The sequence below is a fragment of the Aspergillus sydowii genome, assembly GCF_001890705.1.
Source record: "Aspergillus sydowii CBS 593.65 unplaced genomic scaffold ASPSYscaffold_4, whole genome shotgun sequence".
NCBI classification, from domain to species: Eukaryota; Fungi; Ascomycota; class Eurotiomycetes; order Eurotiales; family Aspergillaceae; genus Aspergillus; species Aspergillus sydowii.
The window spans coordinates 348,946-367,851 of record NW_024467862.1 but is presented as its reverse complement, the minus strand read 5'-3'; the positions used below and the strand labels follow the sequence as shown (position 1 = coordinate 367,851).

General features: G+C 50.0%; 7 protein-coding genes across 7 annotated transcripts; 4 read left to right on the top strand and 3 right to left on the bottom strand.

Annotated features, from left to right (window-relative positions):
• Positions 1-175: 175 nt before the first annotated feature.
• On the bottom strand, positions 176-764 carry ASPSYDRAFT_43775 (uncharacterized protein). The gene has a single exon (XM_040846725.1). It carries the CDS (start codon positions 411-413, stop codon positions 192-194), a length of 222 nt encoding a protein of 73 aa, XP_040703231.1. The 5' UTR covers positions 414-764; the 3' UTR covers positions 176-191.
• On the bottom strand, positions 763-4,650 carry ASPSYDRAFT_57022 (ubiquitin-specific protease UBP2; the record flags this gene model as incomplete). The annotated part of the gene is made up of 10 exons (XM_040849308.1): positions 763-1,340; positions 1,394-1,565; positions 1,631-2,051; positions 2,105-2,774; positions 2,836-3,373; positions 3,430-3,518; positions 3,571-3,974; positions 4,030-4,075; positions 4,127-4,331; positions 4,387-4,650. The coding sequence occupies 10 exons, from the start codon at positions 4,648-4,650 to the stop codon at positions 763-765; spliced, it is 3,387 nt and encodes a 1,128-aa protein (XP_040703230.1).
• Positions 4,651-5,860: 1,210 nt separating this feature from the next.
• On the top strand, positions 5,861-6,919 carry ASPSYDRAFT_43772 (uncharacterized protein). Its single transcript, XM_040846724.1, has 4 exons — positions 5,861-5,902; positions 5,968-6,087; positions 6,136-6,330; positions 6,398-6,919. The coding sequence occupies exons 2-4, from the start codon at positions 5,973-5,975 to the stop codon at positions 6,487-6,489; spliced, it is 402 nt and encodes a 133-aa protein (XP_040703229.1). The 5' UTR covers positions 5,861-5,902; positions 5,968-5,972; the 3' UTR covers positions 6,490-6,919.
• Positions 6,920-9,113: 2,194 nt separating this feature from the next.
• ASPSYDRAFT_1174230 (SLM1 family PH domain-containing protein) lies at positions 9,114-11,962 on the top strand (the record flags this gene model as incomplete). The annotated part of the gene is made up of 4 exons (XM_040840286.1): positions 9,114-9,642; positions 9,724-10,211; positions 10,270-10,607; positions 10,657-11,962. The coding sequence occupies 4 exons, from the start codon at positions 9,114-9,116 to the stop codon at positions 11,807-11,809; spliced, it is 2,508 nt and encodes an 835-aa protein (XP_040703228.1). The 3' UTR covers positions 11,810-11,962.
• Positions 11,911-12,418, top strand: ASPSYDRAFT_864365 (uncharacterized protein). Its single transcript, XM_040851660.1, has 2 exons — positions 11,911-11,938; positions 12,063-12,418. Exon 2 carries the CDS (start codon positions 12,091-12,093, stop codon positions 12,292-12,294), a length of 204 nt encoding a protein of 67 aa, XP_040703227.1. The 5' UTR covers positions 11,911-11,938; positions 12,063-12,090; the 3' UTR covers positions 12,295-12,418.
• Positions 12,419-12,600: 182 nt separating this feature from the next.
• On the bottom strand, positions 12,601-14,720 carry ASPSYDRAFT_175165 (L-rhamnonate dehydratase). The gene is made up of 3 exons (XM_040843452.1): positions 14,426-14,720; positions 14,111-14,333; positions 12,601-14,052 (listed from the first exon to the last, which is right to left on the bottom strand). The coding sequence occupies exons 1-3, from the start codon at positions 14,513-14,515 to the stop codon at positions 13,076-13,078; spliced, it is 1,290 nt and encodes a 429-aa protein (XP_040703226.1). The 5' UTR covers positions 14,516-14,720; the 3' UTR covers positions 12,601-13,075.
• A 587-nt stretch (positions 14,721-15,307) lies between these two features.
• ASPSYDRAFT_57018 (putative C6 transcription factor) lies at positions 15,308-18,125 on the top strand (the record flags this gene model as incomplete). The annotated part of the gene is made up of 4 exons (XM_040849307.1): positions 15,308-15,493; positions 15,712-15,759; positions 15,916-17,261; positions 17,342-18,125. The coding sequence occupies 4 exons, from the start codon at positions 15,308-15,310 to the stop codon at positions 18,123-18,125; spliced, it is 2,364 nt and encodes a 787-aa protein (XP_040703225.1).
• Between the last annotated feature and the right edge of the window lie 781 nt (positions 18,126-18,906).

Below are 18,906 nucleotides of genomic sequence, written 5' to 3'. Positions count from 1 at the left end.
CATTCCGCATTCGCCCCGACCCCGGAAGTTCCCCGCATAAAGACCAGGCCAGCGACGTGCATCGACACCGTATTCTCCGCCTCTACTGGTTTCTACTTTCTAGACTGTATATGTATTGTGTATTTGCAAACATTGTTGTATATATTGCGAATACATGGGAGAACTTGTTGTTTTGCACCGTTCATCCCGTTTCATTGTTGCGGCTGTGTATCTGCCGACGTGAGTGCCGGAGTGCGGGCGGGTCTGGCCTCCCGATCCGCGGGCCACCATCGGCATACCCAGTTGGGGATTAGGGCGATGTGGAGGAACCACAGCATAGCTATACAAAGTACATAGTGCATCCAGCCAGATACGCTAGATATTATTGTTACATCCCAGTTATGGTCATTATCGTCATCGTAATCAGCAGTCATATGTACATAGCATATCAAGATGGTTTTCTCTGCCCTCATCACTCTGAGCAACGTGCTGCAACTGGATGAAAGCAGAGGAAAACACCCAAGCAGTGACGATAGCGCACTGCCACTCATTTGCGCCTCCAGTATCGTATCATCCTCCACCACTTTCCACGTGGTGCGCCGCCTTCTTCAGGGCCTCTTTGCACTATCACACAGTCAACAAGATCAAGAAAGGCTACCTGGATGATACTCGATGCATCGCCTGATTATTTACTCCGCTTCTTCCCGGCTCAATGTGCCTCATCTAATCCCTTGCGCTTCAATGGATTCGCAGTTGCGGCGGTCGGTGAGTTCCTCCCCGGGCCTACCAATTGACACCACTTTTGTCAGCCCCGTTTTGTGTCCATGGTGTAGCTTTGCCGTGCTCTGCAAGCACCAGGTTCTTCTTTTCCGTCATCTCAGAGTTAACGCCCTCACCTGATGCACCGTTCTCCGTGTATACCTCATCATATGCTGGTGGATGCATGTCAACATCGGCTTCTCCTGCCTTATTCGATGGAATGACCCCTTCCATAGCTGTGGCGTCGCCGGCGACCGGTTCAGGTGCGCTCTCCGGGACTGTTTCCACTATTTGCCTAGTGACCGGACTGACTAGTCGATCTTTGATTTGATCGTTAACGTATACCAAGAAGTAAGGCGTAGGAGGGTTGTGGCGGTCTTGGCTTTTGAATATTTCGTCAAGATCGCGGACTTCCGTCACGTAGGTATCGTTGTATTTGCGCCAGACGTTCCGCTCAAAGTCGAAAATATAGATATAGTAGTGTCCGAACTCGACCGAGCCATGATGGACAAAGACAGCATATAGTCGATAGCGTAGATTCTTGTAATCGACAAATTGGCCCGAGATCATTGTCTGAGTGTTATCGATTTCCTGTTCAAGATCTTGTTATGGGTTAGCTGCATTGTTTGAGTACCGTGCTGAGATTGTTACGTACTCCTCAATTCATCTTGCGCCCCTTGAGCAAGCCGATCAAGTTCTGGAATGAGTTGAGGGTCAACGTCGATTGCATCCTGCGCGGTCTCGGGGCTGTCCTTCATTCCGTTGAGATCGTTTAAGATGTCCTTGGCACTGTTTAACAAGGCAGCTGTGTCAAGGCCGTCGGTCTCCTGTAATAAATATTAGCGTACGGTTTCAGAAATAAGCCATCGTAAGCTCGTTTGTTAACCCATACAGTTTGGCGCAAGAGTTCTGCCCGACGGGACTCGAGCTTTTTCAGCTTATCTTTCCATTCCCAACATTGTTTCCGACGATCCAAAATCTCCGGCTTCCGAGTGTCCATATATCGATCTAGATATATGGTCTCTTTGAGGTCTAGGTGATGTGTGGACTTGAATGATCGCTTCTTGACAGCGTCAAACTGGACTCGTTGAACTTGAATCTGAAGTATGGGAGGGAGTTTGCTGATGGTAGCATATTGTTCTGCAACCGAGTCCTCGACGTTAACCTTTTGGATATCGAACGCTCCATCTATGGCCGTGTATATATCACGGGGCCCTGTTGCCACATCTATCTTGATGTCGCACCACCACTCCTCCTTTGAGCGTTTACCTTTGTCAGATAGGATATACGAGATTGCTTGTCCATAGAATAGACTGTGTAGGCAGTTAGCATTTGAATTCCGTTATCTCGAGTGCCGCAGACTCACTCTTTCACCTGATCGACTTGCTCTCCGTCCGATGCAATCTGAATCGGACGAATGGCGCATTGACTTTGAAATAGGACGTTATTGATAACTTCCGTAACATCCTGTTGGGCTCCAATTTCGACTTCCTCGATAAGTTGCCTGTGAGGATCCACTTGCGGTGCAGGTCGCGGGGGTACTGGTGGAGGTTCATCGGAGGGGCCTACTGGACCTGCCAGTGTTTGTGCATCGGGGCTCTTTTCTGGCTTGGACTCTGACTCGCTATTCGGCGCATCAACCATGACAGTATCCGGAGGCTCATTTTCTTTATCGTCGCTTTGAGCGGGTGGCGCCTCATTCTTCGCTCCATCAGAGACGAGGGTAGCTTCACTATCCTCGTCGCTCGAGCGTTTGGCCTTCTCTGGTTCGGCTCGCGCTGGCTCTTGAGCCGGCACTGGACCTTGGATCTCATTCTCCGTGACTATATGCGGGGGCCCTAAGGGTCCTAGCACCGGCATCCCATTGATTTCACCAAGCCCTCCGAATTGGCCTGCAGATATTGTTGACCGGCGGCGAATAGCAGCTTCATTAGAAGGGCTGATGAGGGTTAGTCGTGCTAGCTCCTGGCCAGGAGTAACAAATGAATTCGGAGAAGAAATCATGTCCGAGAACAATACCCCCAATTCCCTGAGGACTAAAATAGTTGTGACAAGTTAGCAGCAGATATGAAAAGAAGGGTTCTGTGTGTTGCTTACACTTCTGAGAGCGTTCAACCTCCTTCTTTGAGACTTTACGAGAGCCCACTTGCTTTTTCTGACAGGCTTCGTCGTCCAACCCCATCTTGAAATTCTCAAAGTCGAGAACCATATTCCTGTAGGGCTTGATTGAGAAGTAAAATTGCAATAAACTGTTGAGGTAGCAGGTATTGCCGATGTTCTGCAAACCGACTGGCCATTTAGACAAATCACGGTCTGACTTGCCGACGGAGCCGGGTACCATGCTGCTTAATAGTGGACTGTTTCTCTCACTTGCAATCACGCCCAAAGCCCTGGTATACTTCTCGGCCTGGGCCGGGGCATCATCGACACAGATAGTGTACGCGGCAATAATTGCGCCGTCGTCTGCAGTGCGATCAGGTACTTGGAGGAGTAGATATGCATCGGCGACATCCATCTCGCCAGCTGTCATCTCGCCGGTCTTGACGAAATGCTTTAGGACTTCGGAGTTCCGCGACTCGGCGATGAGTTCAACAGCACGCCGCGCGACGTCCCGGCAAGATGGATTATCATTGACCTGAGATAAAGTGGGTTAGTTATTGTGACATGTACGTATTTTGCACGTATACGCACCTTCGTAGTAAACATCGTCATAACGAAATCATCTGCAGTTTCATCGCTAACACCGAGGAAAACCTGAGCTTGCTGGGGTGTAGCAACTCCTATTGCGGGAGTGAGCGAATGGACAGTCATAAAACGAGAAAGCGTGCTTACTGTCTTCCGCTGCCGACTTTATACGCTCGCTTTTCCTACTATCACCTATCCTCCAGAGTTGCTGGCGGGTCTCGGTCTCTTGGGTAGTCGTGGTTGAGCTGAGATAGGCATAGAACTTTCCTATGATACTATCTTCGGTAAGTCGGGGGTCGTCGTGGGTGAGGCCGAAGTATTTATAGGCTTCGGTAACGTCTGCTTCCGTGTATAAGTTCGTATCGGTGTATGCCGCCTCAACAGCACGACTGATTGCTTCCGAATCTTCCCCGCCTCTAAGTATGCCTATCTCCTTGAGGCATTTCAAATATCTGGGAGCCCGCTCCCGGTCAACTGAAATTTGGCGAGTGAATGCTTCGACGATATCGGACGATAACATATCTTCAACAACTCCCAGATCTTCGTAGTAACTATGATTTATTAAGAGAAAAATTCATGTATTTACCTGGTTTGGGGAATACTAACGGAGCGGGTGCCATTTGAAAAAATTCCCGTCTGGGTGCTTTGATATCTGAGTAGTCAATCAGCATATTATGTTTTTGAACGCCGACGGGACACGTACAGTCAAATGAATCTACTGCAAAGAGTAGGTCGTCCCGGGCGGGGTGGAGGGTGTATTCATCCTGATTGCCCTTCTTCTCCACCAAAGGTCGTTGCGATATAAGCGCTGATAGCTCATGGAACACATCGTCAAGGAAGATCCTTTGCGGGTCTTGGTAGGGAATTGCGCCCCATGGGTTAGGGCGTGGGGGTTCCCATACATTATCCTGATATGCAATCAGCATGACAATTATGTCTCTATACGCGAGTGCAAGTTCTGACCTTAAAAGTGAATCCTAGGAATTCAAGCAGGCCTTGACAAGGCTTTCCATCAACGCCGAAACTCGTCATAAATCGCTTATTAATAGCTGATATTGACTTGCCCTGTTGGTTGCTTTGGAGTGCATTCCAAACATAGGTCCGAAGATTCATCAAGACAGTTATAGGTAGCGGGCGAGCCACCCCTTCCAGCCGCTGGGGATCTGCTGCAAGGGCTTCGTCTGTGCGCTTCTGTAGTACTGCAGGATCCGTCAACAGCCGGACCATCTCATCGGAAAGCAGTGGAGAGGCGACCCCGACTGTTATTCTGAAAGGACAGCGTGGGTATGAACATTCGAAATGGAAGCTCTCCACAGCCTGACCTTTCGCCGATACTTCCTTATCAGTATTACCACCCTTATGCTTCCCGTAGTAGTAAACCAAATGGTGTATGTGATCGGAGGAGGATTGGCTTGCTTGACCGGCAGGACTAGTTCCCACTTTAAGGTGTAGGTGGTATCGGCACTTCAAACATATCGCGGATATCTTCGTCGGTGTCCCGGAGTTGCTCTTATCCTGCCCCTGCGATGGCCTTACGCTTTGGTTAGGCTTTGTGACATAGTTATGGCGGCACGCTGACGGAGAAATGAACTGAGGCGGTCCTTGGAAATAGTCGGGATAGACTGGTGGCACATCAGACAGGAGGTTACGGCCCGTATCTGGCAGATGAGCTGGGTCATAGTCGAATAAATCTTGTACAAGACGGGGCGCAGTCTTGCCTAGATTATATCATACAGGCATAAGCATGTTGCGATCTCAAGATTCGGTGGAACTACCAACCTGCGCTGCGAACGGACGACATGAGGTATCCGCTCTTGGTTTTAGTGGGAGGACCGGCTCGTAGCTATTAGATAAGTTTATAACGCTTCCATGTAGTCTGATGTGAGATGCTCGTGTTGGGTTACCAGTCGATGGATGGCCTTCTATACAGAACTATCGATCACGGTGGGATGCTGTCGGAATAATGAAGCGCGGGGAGCTTAACTCAAGCGCTAGGTACGCTTGCGGGTGAATGGCAGCAGCAAGGGTCCGCTCGGGATTCGAGATTCAGGAAAATGTGTCCCTGAAGCACTCGAGGTTCAAATATAATAAATAAAAATTAGAAGGCCTGGGGCCTGTTCATGCCTGGCCACAATAACTGGCGACATCATCTGGAGCTTCACGCAGGGCAGGTGGGCGGTGACAAGTGGCAGAAACTCCAACTTCCCAGAACTCATCGTCACGCTCCACCACAGCCGACTTCGTCCAAGTCCATTTTGAGCCCCAGTGTTCGCATTGTCACCAACAACCGCCACCATGGGATCGTCCGCGGAAGACCACCATTACCACCCTCAAGACACCATCGCTCGGACGATGAAGACGACGGGGCTCACTGGCGCCGTCGGTCTCTTTGCATCCGCTGTTCAGAACACCCTCGCTCGGCAGAACGTGGGACCATGGGGAGTTTTCGTCCGGAGTGGTGGCACAATTGGTATTTTCGGTATGATTTGCTTGATGAATATGGGCTGTCATTCCGAGTTGATTTCTAATGCTCTGCTTTACCAGCCGCTATGGGAGGTACCTATGAGTTTGTGAAGACTTCGTCCGCCAACCTACGAGAGACGGAAGATGCTTGGAACGTCGCCCTTGGAGGTTTCTTTTCCGGTGCAATCCTCGGTCTGCGAGGTAGGTTTCCATTGCCTTGATATAAGGCTTGTACTGATGACAGCTTAGCCCGGACATTCCCCGCTCTTCTTGGTCACGGTGCGGCGCTGGCCACCGCAATGGGTGCATTCGAGTACACCGGTGGATCATTGTTTGGCTACAAGAAGGACCGTGATGTTGATGAATTCGAGCGTCGGGAACAGCTGCGAACACAATGGAGGACCTCCGGTGAGCAGACGCTGGCCGAGCTGGGTGAGGGACGAGGTACGTTGGCTTGGGAGAACACCCTTCCATGTATCAAATACGGCTCCACTAACTTCATCGTTATCAGGAATTTACGGCCCCGGATACCAAGAGAGACGACGAGAGCGGATTAAGGAGGCGTACGGAATTGACGTCCCTACTAGTGCTCCCGCCTCATAAAATCCGTTCACATCGGCGTCTACTGTCCAGTCCCTGTAAAATTACTTTCAATATATCGAATGGCCTCGTTAAACAGACATACAATAAAGGTTTCTTATGTTTATCCAGCTTTTTAACTTATAGCCCTTGATCTTGGCGGTGCCTTATCAGCCAATCAGAGCGTAGCTTTATCAAATCATGGGTGTGCATAAAAGACGGCATAACTGGAGCATTTCGAATGCAATATCATACCGGGCACCTCTCCCTGCTGGCTCGAGATGGTTATAACAGGAGATACTTCAAGACACTCGCCTAGAATTATTAGATTGGGCCATGTGTGGATAGGTAATTAATTGCCGCGTGGTTTGCAAGTCCAAAACACCAACGTACTAAACTCCAGTGTCACCATGGATGTTCGAGGATCCTAAGTTCATAATCCTGCTAGTGAACCTCGCAGACCCTTGGCCCGTTCGAACTTTGCAAATGTCTTGGTTAATAGTGGAGCTTGATAGGCTGTCAGTCTGTCATGCCATCTCCCCAATTGTTATTTTTTTTAAGGGCGAAGGGCTGAAATCATGGACCCGTACTTTGACATCTCCTCAGCCTTCTCCTATTTACGTAGACCGATAATCTGTCTAACAAAGGCGCCCCTGGATAAGCAGACCGAGAGGCCCGATTTTTTCTGGAATGAACTGATCCTTCCATGGAGGAAGGAGAATGAGAACGGTGCGGACCTTAATTACCCTATAATTAGATGTGGAGGTGCAGGAGTACAACGTGCCTTTCCAATGCAGATGGTGGACCTGCATTGTGATATCAAATTTGCCGTCCCCTTTCTCGGTAGATAATCCATGACAGAAGGACTAACTGAGAAGCTGATATCAGTATTATGTGATGGACGTCATGGTGTTAAAAGATTAAGAAAAGATTAAGATCTTGGATTGAGGTAAGAAGTAGGTCATGCAGTGTTGGAATGGCAAATCACGAACTCTATAGCGCCACTGGTATAGGTCGTCCGTATAACCAGTAATTGAGAGGCATGCTATGAGAAGCTTTCTCGATAGAGAGGCCTAAGACTGGCCTACAGATCTACACCTTCGAGAGGTCGGTAATTATCGGCGTACTTTTTACGTTCTCCAACAACCCAACAACTTGGGAAGACAGTACTAGTAGTTTGCACAGGCAGGCTCGATCAGCCGAACCTTGGGAACGAACTACGATAATCATCAGTGATTGACGCACCGTGCATGACGTCGACGCCGGGAGGAACACTTCAATTGCCCCAAAGGGAAGGATCCGCTGGATGGAGATGCTTCTCCTTTTCCACTGGTGTGATGAGATTCGCCACTAGCGCTGAGGAAAAGGGATGGAAATTGGGACTTCAACACTTCTGGCGAAACAGACCAAGCTGGAGATTGCTGTGGGCTGGAGATCCACTACATTCCAAGGCGATTGGGCCTCCCTACGGACCATAGCCACAGGCATCAGCCCTTTTCAATGCTGCGATCCCCAAAGCCGGACTGCCCAAGCCACGCTGGGTCGTAAGGGGCCGTTCGAATTCAATAATCCGGAATTGTGAAGAGAATGATCTTGCTGCTCCTGTACCTGAGCAGCTCCTGAGCAACTCCTGAACCTGGGCCTGGGAAATGAGAGTGGGCTTGTGAAGGCAGCCGCGTTTCTCCTGATTTTGCCATCGAAGCATAGACAGCAATCATAGCTTGCTCTCCGCATGTGTCATATCTTTGGTAGCGAGGGCGTGTGCCTCGGACACTGGCCGTGAACTCTGGATAGCCTGATCATATTCACCCAGTGAACCTTGGGAAGTATGCAGAAACCACTTAGGAACCGTCGTCGCTCGAACAAACTATCAGATCATGGCGAGTCATCCCCGATCTCAATGGGTCCGGAGAAGCCGCCCGTTCGTGGTGCTGGAACTCTAGTTGCAAGTGCTCGTCTTGGGCGTCACCATTTTTGATCAAAGGTCGCATTGTCCGGAGGTCGACGTCATCCGAGACTTTCCAGTTTCTTGCTCTGCCTTCTTAACCCCTCCTTGGTCGCCTTTATTCAGCCCTGAATTGCTGGTACCTCTCGACTCATTTCATCATCCATATTATCAGGAGCCCTGGAACGCTGGAAATAAACTGCAGTCTGCGCATCCATTCCTCCTTTCCCTGGCCTGGTGGGCCCCATACATAACAACATTCCGATCGCCCAGGCACTTTTATTGACCGATCCTCCTGATATTATTCATTCCGGTTCTCCTTACGACTACTACTATTATTATCGGCGAGTCGTTAGTTACCTGCTAGGGACGAAAAGTACCCCCGCAAACAGTCCGCTCCAGGCCTTTACCAGCCATCGCCCATCTACCAATTTCCGCCGCCCCGTTCGCCTGGTAACCATCCGCCCATTCCCAAAGAGTAAAAAGCGAAAAGGGACATTCTCCTATCGTGCTTCTTAGTCAATCAATTATCTTGCTGTCTTTCTCTTTCTTTCAAATTGTCTGCCTGCTGCTCTTACGTCCGCCTCTTGTCATTGATTGGGTCCATTGATGTTGCCGTTCACTTTGCTTTGCACCGCCCTGTTCGCCTCTTGACTCCCTCTACCCCCCCTCTTCTGTTTCGCCCTCTTAGTACAACCCCGCCATGGCGACAGTGCTACGATCGCAAACACCTGTACAGGACCCATTTGGCCCTGCACCACAGACCCGTGATTCTCTGATGTCGGGTCGGGGCTACGGAGGACGATCAGGCTCCCGGCCTAACTCGATCGCCGCTCCAGGTTCCAGTTATAATGTCGCTTCAGGCGCTGTCGATCCATCACCCCTCAATCACTACGGGCGTTTCCATGAAGAGTTGGATGCAATGAGCATGCGCGGCTCTACAGCCGACGGCCCTTCAGGGATACAACGGTCACAGTCTCAGATGTCACATTCCCGCTCCGCAACGCCAACCCGATCCGGCACTTTGAAGAAAAAGTCGTCCTTAAGTAAAAGAGGCAGCCTGCGTCGCAGCGGAAGCCGACGCAGTATGCGCGCTGGCAGTGTGAGAAGCCTGGCCTTGGGTGATAGAGAGAAATATAACGTGGATGGGGACGAAGACATGAACAGCGCATTCTACATTCCCGTTCCGACCACCGGGAATCCGACAGAGGTCCTGGCAGAGAGATTCCAGGGTAAGTCAAAGTTTCAGATTTGATTTTATTTATTGTCATTCTTATTTTCAAACCAATATGTTAATATTAACTTGAATCTAGCCTGGCGCAAGGTCCTTAAGGATCTGATTATGTTTTTCAAAGAGCTCCAAAAGTCCTATGAAGCACGGGCGAAGCTGTATCTCTCCTCGACAAATATCCTGAACAGCACGTCGCTTCCGTCAACATTCCTCAAATCAGGCGGACTTGGAGATGCGACTGAAATTCTAACGGACTTCCACCGGCAAGCACACTTTGAGATGAACAAAGCAGCAGAGGTGGAGAACGAAGTTGTCAACCAGCTAGTAGGGCTTCGAAATGATCTGCAGAAGAAGACCAAAGAGATCAAGGGGCTATCAGGTGATTTCCGCAACTCTGTCGATAAGGAAGTCGACGTCACTCGCAAATCTGTCCGACATCTTCAGGAGGCATTAGGGCTAGTGGACACAGACCCTGCTGCTACATCAGGCAAGGGCGACCCGTTCATAGTCCGTCTGAGTGTTGAGAAGCAGATTGAAAAGCAAATTGAGGAGGAAAACTACCTTCATCGAGTGTGTTCACCGCATGCCGCCGTTTGTTGTATTCCTTTTTTGCTAACCCTGTTACCAGGCGTACTTGAATCTTGAGAACTCTGGCCGCGAGCTTGAGTCTATTGTGGTTGGCGAGATCCAGAAGGCTTACAACGCCTATGCTGGTATCCTGAAGCGCGAGGCGGATCATACGCTTGACACTGCTGACAAGCTACGCGTGGGACCGGTCTCTATGCCGCACGACCACGAATGGAACACGTTTGTCGCAAACACTGATGAAATGGTGGATCCCCGTGTCCGTATTCGAGATGTTGACAATATCACGTATCCTGGCAAAGAGCACCCGGCCGCCGCTGAGGTTAGGTCGGGGATGCTGGAGCGTAAGAGCAAATATCTAAAGAGCTACGCTCCTGGATGGTTAGTTTGCTCTTGTTTTATCCTCTTGGACTTTCTAATATTATTCTAGGTATGTTTTGTCACCAACTCATTTGCATGAGTTCAAGTCAGCGGATGGCGTCGCATGGCAGACGCCAGTGATGTCATTATACCTCCCGGAACAGAAGCTCGGTTCTCATTCGCAGCCGGACTCGACGTCGCACAAGTTCATGCTGAAGGGACGACAGACGGGAACCATGCACCGTGGTCATTCGTGGGTGTTTAGGGCAGAGTCTTACGAGACAATGATGGCATGGTACGAGGATATTGAGAGGCTGATCTCCATGACAGGAGAGGCTCGGAATGCGTATGTTAGGCGACATGTACGTACCGTGAGCGGAGCCAGCTTCCGGAGCAGCAGTGATGGAGTAATGGATGAAGATGAAGCAGACCGAACCCCATACTCTGCCGGATCAGTCGTGATGAACCAAGAGCGCCCAACCTCTCAGCCCCGCGAGCCCGGTGGAAAGTTCCCTAGCGATGTGAATATCGACCGTCATCTACACGCTCCGACGTCCCCATCGAGCGGGGAAAGCTCTGGAGAGAGGGATGTGCTAGCTGCTGCAGGCTCGCTACCTGATGGTGGAAACTTTGCCGGCAGAGCCAACCGCTTCTATAATGACCGAGATTTTGATTCAATTCAAAACTCGAACCAGAGTAGGACCGCAAGCAGTGCTGGGCCCGCGCATCGGTTCCCCATAGACGGCTACGACAATGAGCAGGGAAACTGGATGTCTTCAACCAACTCTTTCAACAACCGCGATCAACAGCAACCACCTGCTGTCATTGACAATCGTGTTAATAACGAATACGCTCAAGAACACTCCACAAACCCAATATATGTTGCCGGGCTTGGTTCAACTGCTGCTCGGGATCACGCCTCGCCACCCCGCCAGCGAAACCGCGGTGAAAGCTCATCAACGGCATTTACAAACTCAAACGGGACCGAGCTCACGCACAATACGCAGACCACTATCCCGACATCCGTTGAAGAAGAATCAGATAACGACGCCGAATTCAAGCAGAGACCTCACTCACTCCGTTCTGGTGTGTCATCGCTCCACGACAGCATGCGCAACTCAATCGATGTTCCTAAGCGACCTGCTGCACACACCAAGAACAGCATCTCCACCATCGAATTGCACATTCCCGGCCATTACCCTCCTCAACAAACTGCAGTTTAATTCTGCGCGAAGAGTAGAGAACTAGGTGGATATGTGGAAGGGCGCACAATGCCTTGATCACATTATACCACCTTATTTTTCCCTATGTGATCAGTTTGTCTTTGCACTTGTCTCCTACCTGTTGATCCCATAAGCAGTGGGGTATCCTCCACCACTTTTGGTGTGGCTTGAATGGACGTCCCAGGATATTATCCTATACCATCCAAACAATTCAAGTTATTACTAGAAGCGGTGGCACAGGTGAACGAGGAACAAGTGCTTATGATTTTCCTTTGTTATTTATGCTCGATTTTCTTATGTCGTCTGCCACGATTACCTACCACTTTCACTTCTTCTGTATTATATTGTCTACTGTCGATATCCCCCTTGCTGCGTTAGGTTGGAATATTTTTTTGATTTTCCTTTCTCTTCTTTTTTTTCCCCCCTGGTTTATTTCAAGGCGCTGCAGGACAGAACACGATATCCCTGCCACTGGATCTACATAGATGACGAAGTTGAATATCATGCCATCTACTGAACAAGTACCATTCTCTTCTAAACCACGTAGTAGGTACTAAGTAAGTACGCTACTTAACACTCTAGCAGATGTCGTCTACCCCACCTTATGCACGCATTGTCTAGATCTCAATAAATATTTCCGACGATCGTCCGGGTAAAATAGCATTATAAGCCACGACCCCCGGCTCTTGGAAGAGTCAAGGGGTCTCTCCCCGTCATCCTAGATTGGAAATAACACATCCAGCTCCCGACCGCCCGACCGGAGAACCTTCGGCCCCGATCCATTCAGAACAAACTTGGGATGTGCCCGGCCGGGGAGCTGGCGGCTTAGTCAAATAGTCATTGGTGGAGGAATTCCGTGGCAGTGGACTGCGCTGCTTGCTCGTGCTATTGATGGCCCGAGATGCCCCGCAGTCCCACCAGTTGTCGGGACGGAATGGGATGGGTGCGGATGCGGTTCGGAGGGAGCGCCGGGAAAGACTCCGTTGTTTTGCTGGTGATGACATTGTCGAACGAGGTCGTAGGGTCTTACCTTGTAAGTATGTAGGCTGAGGTACTCTTGCTTTTCTGTTTCTTTTTTGTGGTAGGAGTTACTACGTACGTGAGAATAGAGAAATTGGTTATCCAAGGATCTTAACATTTCCGTCTATCAAGTCCGAAATCTTAGATATGCATGAACGAAAAGAGAGAAGAAAAAGAAAAAGAAGAATAAAACCGTTATATACATATAATCATAAATGGCGGGTTGGGTTTATTCACGCAGAAAGGTTAATGAGATGTGCCGTTTGTTCCAGTCTTATCTTGTTCTGTGGCCGGTGGAGCAAGGCTTCTAGCCGGGGCGGGGTTGAGGACTGATGCGGCAGGGATCAGAGGGGCAGAGGGGTTAAGTTCTAGACCGAAGCCAGGCTTATCGAGGATAGAGACATCCAGGTAGCCCTTTGTAGGGATTGGTTCGTTGACGAAGAGGTTGCCGAAGACTGGCTCGACGGTGTGGCCATCAGGCGAGTTGGCGAGGTATTCCTGGAACGGAGTGTTGGGCTGCGAGACGACGAAGTGGTAGGAGTAAGGCCCGGAGGCGTGAGGGACGACAGGGATGTCATATGCAGCAGCGAGAGCAGAGACCTTGAGGAGTTCCGTGAGGCCGCCGAGCCACATGACGTCTGGCTGGATGATATCGATGTTGCGGCCCTCGACGAGCTTGCGGAAGCCGAAGCGGGAGTACTCGTGTTCGCCGGTGGTAAACTTGACAGTGGGATGAGCGCGCTTGAGCAGGGCGTGGCCGTCAAAGTCATCGGGGGTGAGACATTCCTCCCACCAGTCGATGTGCAGGCCCTCGGCTTCGGCGCGCTTGACTAGTTCAATGGTGTAAGGGACGGTCAGGGACATGTAGCAGTCGACACGGAGGGGGAAGTTAGGGCCAACGCTCTCGCGCTGTTTGCGTAGGTATTCAATGTTCTTGACAAGTCCCTCGACTCCCTCGTCCGGCCCGTGAGGAAGAGCAACCTTTGCGCCGACGAACCCTGCCGCCTTTGCAGAACCAGGTTGAGGACCTGTGCAGTAGAAGTCTAGGCGGGAGCGGGTGGCTCCGCCGATGAGCTTGTATACTGGCTCATTGCGAATCTTGCCGACAAGATCCCAGAGAGCGAGATCAATCACGGAGATGACCGCGATGGGAAGACCTTTTCTGCCGTAGAACATAGATCCGCGGTACATCTTTTCGAAGAGCTCGTTGACGTCGCGAGGGTCTTTTGCATATGTTAGATTCAGTTCCCATGGCATACAGACAAGGATAGTTCGGCATACCAGCGCCAATCAGGAAACGTTCAAAATGTTGGTGTGCAAGCCAGCAAGCAGGAGGGCCACCAAAGCCGGTGGCGAAGCCCTTGGATCCATCGGTTGCTTCAATTTCCACGCAGAAAGATCCCAGCACATTGATACCCCAGGATGTTCGTGATCCTCGATATTGTGCCCATCGCGTCATGGGAGTAGAGATGTCGCTATCGATCAGCCAGTGGCCGCCTTTGACCTAGGAAACGATGGTATAAGCATTGCACATTGGAAGCGACGGACGTGGGATGATTTGAGAAATTAGAGTGGATGGAGCGCGAGAGAACATACATTGTGATAATCACCGCCGGATCCAACTCCATCGATGAGGAATGTGCGAATCTCCTTGATGCGGGGAAATGTTGCTGTAGTAGAAGCCATGATGATGATAGCAGGCAGAGAGAAGACACTGCGCTAATCTATGGGAGGCGAGAGGTTAGACAAGGAGAAGAATAACAGAAGCACACAATGTTGCACGAGGGCAGCCGGGGATATTTGAGGGCCCTGGTCTCCCCGGCACAGAGGGGCATGTGTGGCAGACTTCGGAGCAAGTCCTAGGCTCGGGGCAATGCTCCCCCGAGATCAGCGACGGAGAAAACCAGCCAGTCGGCTAATATTCTAGTCTCCGTACTGCCGGGCCATAGAATCGACGTTTTTGCCTCACTTTCGACGGCAGATCAACGGCAGTGTTTGAATTCCCCCAGAATCCCAGTAAGCACAGGGGTTAGCTCCGCGTGCTCTGTATACAGATGGTACCTTCGCTGTAGATTTGTGGAGATTTGCCAAGCCTCGCTTTTGCGGGGGTTATGCATGGCTATGCTGTCTTAGTAAGGATTATACTGCAGCCAATAATAAGTTACCTCAGGCACATCCCCGGAAGCTCCTCCACAGTGGCAGGCATGTGCTCGGTGCTCAGTGCTCACTGCTGGGCCAAAGTGCGCTTTCCCTCTTGGTCATTCTCCTCCTCTCCCCGGACTTCCCTCTCCTCTACACCTTCAAACACAAGGGGAAAGAACTTGTCAGCTTGAGCTTGCGGGTCTTCCAATTATCATCATTCGTCGATCCCCGCCTCTTTATCCTCGTCGATCTGAACCCCTCTCCTGCTCATTATGCGTTTCCGCCATTGAAGGTGGATGGAGCTTGTTTCCCTAAAGTCCAACCTCGCTACACACCATGCCGAACACTGCTTCCGCGGCGCCGTCGCAGCAATCGCCTCCACCCACTTCAAATCCGGCCTTTGACCAGGAGAAAGATCACAGCGCCGATGAGTCTTGGTCTGCCATTGACAGTGACACTGGCGTTGCGCAAAATGGATCCTCGCGTGGTTTGAAACGCAGGCGACCACTCACAGTATCGTTAGTACCTCTCTACCCCAGCGGGATACCCGACACGGGATACCTACAATGTAGTGTATCTCCTGTTACGGCAGGATCGTCATTTATACCGCTGCCTTTCGTTTGAACAACTGGATTGACAGCCTTAGGTGCGAATTATGCAAACAGCGGAAGGTAAAGTGTGGTATGACTCCGGATCCATCATTTTGTCTCGTTGCCAGTGTTCGATATCTAATGACTTAGACCGGGCCCAACCAAGTTGTGGGTGGTGTACACGCAATGCCCAGGTGTGCGAATACAAAGAAAGAAAGAAGCCTGGTCTTCGTGCAGGTTATGGAAAAGAGCTAGAACAACGCCTAGGTATGTGCTCTTCACCCTGCTACTATTTCAAAGTTGTTTTCTTTGCTTACTTGGGCACCAACAGACAGGCTGGAGGATATTATCCAGGCGCAAGCCCGTCTCATTGAAACACATATTCTCCAAACTCAACCCAGGGCGTCGCATGATCTTCACCACCCTGGGGCTTTGTCGTATAGTTCGCCATCGGAACCCTCTGCAGCACATGGACCAAGTCCACGGAATCCGTTCTACATGCAGGAGCCGTCGTCCGTATCCTCGGCTCCCCGCCCACCTGAGCCGTCTATCACTAGTCCCACGGACGTGTCCGTGAAGAATTCTATTCAGAGTCACCTCACTGGTCCTCTTCCCTCTGTAACTTCTTTGCCGCAGATCACAAACACTACATCGCAGAACGACTTCAACGATAATGAGTCGTCTTTGAAAGTGCCTGTCAGTCTGTTCGCTAATCAAGAACAGTCGTTTTCCGATCCTGAGCTTGACCTGCCCCCTTACGACCTACTGTATGCATTAGTTGATCTCTATTTTGAGCACCTAAATACCTGGTGTCCAATCCTTCATCGGAGAACCACACTAGACACCTTTTTTGGCCCTGCTCCTCTTGAAGAGGCTGACCGCATGGTGCTTTATGCCATTGTTGCAACCGCTCTTCGTTTTTCCAGTGACAGTCGACTCACTGAACAAAACCGAAAACGGTATCACGACTCTTCAAAGCAAAAAGTCTTGCTCTATGGTCTGGAGAACTCTTCAGTAAAGGCACTCCAGGCCCTTGTAATACTCGCCCTTGATCTAGTTGGGTCATCGAATGGGCCGCCTGGTTGGAAATTACTCGCATTGATAACAAGATCTGTGGTTCAGTTAGGGCTAGCTGTTGAGGCGAAGTCAACTCTTATATCTCCGGTATATCCGTCGATATATACACTACGTGCAGTTACGCTTCCAGAATCGGAATCGTGGATTGAAGATGAAGGCAGACGTCGACTCTTCTGGATGGTATACCTTCTCGACCGGTATTCAACTCTGGCAACGGCTTTCGACTTTGCTTTGGATGATAAAGACATCGATCGCAAACTTCCTTGCAAGGATGAGTACTTTATCAAGAATCAACCGGTCGAAACAAGGTGGTTCCAGTCATCGAACGACCGCCCAGATAACCTCATTCGTTCTGAGAACGTCGGATCCTTTGGGCTCTATGTGGAAATACTTGGCATTCTCTCCCGAATACATGTTTTTCTCAAGCGACCTGTTGATATTGGGGCACTATCTGATGTCGAAGAGTGGCAAGCAACCTACCGCAAACTGGATAGTGATTTAACCACCTGGGAGTTCAATCTCCCCACCGAGTATACCTACGAAAACGCGTCTCGAGCGTTCAGTGGCTCAAAACACAAAGGACATCATTGTGAATGGGTTCAACTACATTCCGTTTATCAAACGTAAGTTGACCTTGGATAAAAGTATTTTGTTCAAAGGCTGCCGGTTTTTCTGTGTATAGCCAACGCTAATAGCCCAGTAGAGCAGTTATTCGGCTCCATTCTTCTGCAGCGTATCCCACCACAAGGTCCCCAATTTTCACGCCATCATACAGTGCTAGCCAACGATGTCTGCTCGCGGTCGACAATATTCTTTCGGTCACTCGATTCGTGGTTAACAATAGCATTTTAGACAAGCTTGGGCCACCTTTTGCATTTACACTTTGGGTTTCCGCTCGTTTGCTGCTCGTCCATGGCTCCACGATCGCCCATACAGTCAGCCCGGATATAGTTTTCATCGTTGATACTCTTTCTCGTATGGGTAAATATTGGAAAGTTGCGGAGCGTTACAGCACAATATTACAGCGAGTACTTGATGAGTATGGCGAGTACCAACAAGCTGGTGCCGTTGATGGCGATAGATCAACGCCATCTTCTGTCAAGATACTCGCGGATATGCGTCGGTGCGCTTTTGACCTGGATTTTCTGATATCCCGGCAACCCCGTTCTTCACCAACTGCTAGCCAGCCAGCAGCACCGCCAACTGGGATACTATCACGAAACCTAGCACCGAACGAATTGGAATATCTTGATGTCTTCGGCTTCTTTAATGTCCCACGAGTGCCTGCCGGTCGAACTCCTGATATCAACAATCTTGACATGACCGAAACGGTCAATAACCCCATGTCGATAACTGGTTTAACTGGGACCGGGAACTCGAATCCACTCCCAGTGGATAGCACCTCCACAAATACGAACGAATTTAACATCACGAACTACTTGATTCCGACACCCGAAACAGACTGGCTATTCCGCCCTGGGGGTTAACCACGGCGGGGAAGAAGGTCATGCTGACCTCGAAGAGCCTTATACCTACCTGTAACTCACATCTTCACTATGCCGCTTTGAACGGCACGGCTTAACGTCAGCCAGGCGAGAAAAGTACCGTCTGCCAGATGAACCCATATGTTCAGATCCAATTACGATCGAGGAAGTGTGGTCTGCAACACTGAAACGTCAAACCAGATCGCATTCCCGGGCATATGAAACATATAAACGTCCTAGACTATATTGGGACCCGGGTTACTCGGAGCCTGGCTACTGACCGAAAGAATCGATAAGCCTTAGTCGTGTTCTGTATCGAACTTGGAATCCGGCAATGCATCCGTGCTATCTGCCCCCTTTGCGATATGATAGCCAGAGGAGATGTTTTGCATAACAACTAGTTCCATGGTCACCCTTGAACTAGTTAGTATTGACAAGACTACGTCAGTCTTGGTGGTGCAAGAACCAAAAGCAGTTCTTCCGCCATGCCAATCATCAATAAAATAATATGGAAAACCTAGACCACGTGAAATATCTTGCTTAAAATTGAGAAATCTAAAGGACCAGCCGTGTATAGAGTATAGAGACATAACAAGGAGTGGTAACAGAAAAGACCCTGGACGAATTTGCGAAACCGTTCGTTTTCGTGCCGTAGAGTTGTCAAACCAACATAGAAGTCACAACGCGTTTCTTTCCCATCACAGTTCCACGCACTAGATTGATTTTCTTAGGGAGCAAACCATATGATCCAGAAACGGAGCAGAAGAGCATAGAAAGGAAGGGC

What these genes read in the sequence shown, in the direction of transcription:
- ASPSYDRAFT_43775 (XM_040846725.1), bottom strand. Translation starts at nt 413, where the DNA reads ATGACTGCTGATTACGATGACGATAATGACCATAACTGGGATGTAACA.
- ASPSYDRAFT_43772 (XM_040846724.1), top strand. Translation starts at nt 5,973, where the DNA reads ATGGGAGGTACCTATGAGTTTGTGAAGACTTCGTCCGCCAACCTACGA. An exon ending in TGCAATCCTCGGTCTGCGAG is followed by an intron (nt 6,088 to 6,135) that starts GTAGGTTTCCAT and finishes ATGACAGCTTAG; the next exon opens with CCCGGACATTCCCCGCTCTT. An exon ending in CGAGCTGGGTGAGGGACGAG is followed by an intron (nt 6,331 to 6,397) that starts GTACGTTGGCTT and finishes CATCGTTATCAG; the next exon opens with GAATTTACGGCCCCGGATAC.
- ASPSYDRAFT_864365 (XM_040851660.1), top strand. Translation starts at nt 12,091, where the DNA reads ATGCTCGATTTTCTTATGTCGTCTGCCACGATTACCTACCACTTTCAC.
- ASPSYDRAFT_175165 (XM_040843452.1), bottom strand. Translation starts at nt 14,515, where the DNA reads ATGGCTTCTACTACAGCAACATTTCCCCGCATCAAGGAGATTCGCACA. An exon ending in CCGGCGGTGATTATCACAAT is followed by an intron (nt 14,334 to 14,425) that starts GTATGTTCTCTC and finishes ATCGTTTCCTAG; the next exon opens with GTCAAAGGCGGCCACTGGCT. An exon ending in ACGTTTCCTGATTGGCGCTG is followed by an intron (nt 14,053 to 14,110) that starts GTATGCCGAACT and finishes CATATGCAAAAG; the next exon opens with ACCCTCGCGACGTCAACGAG.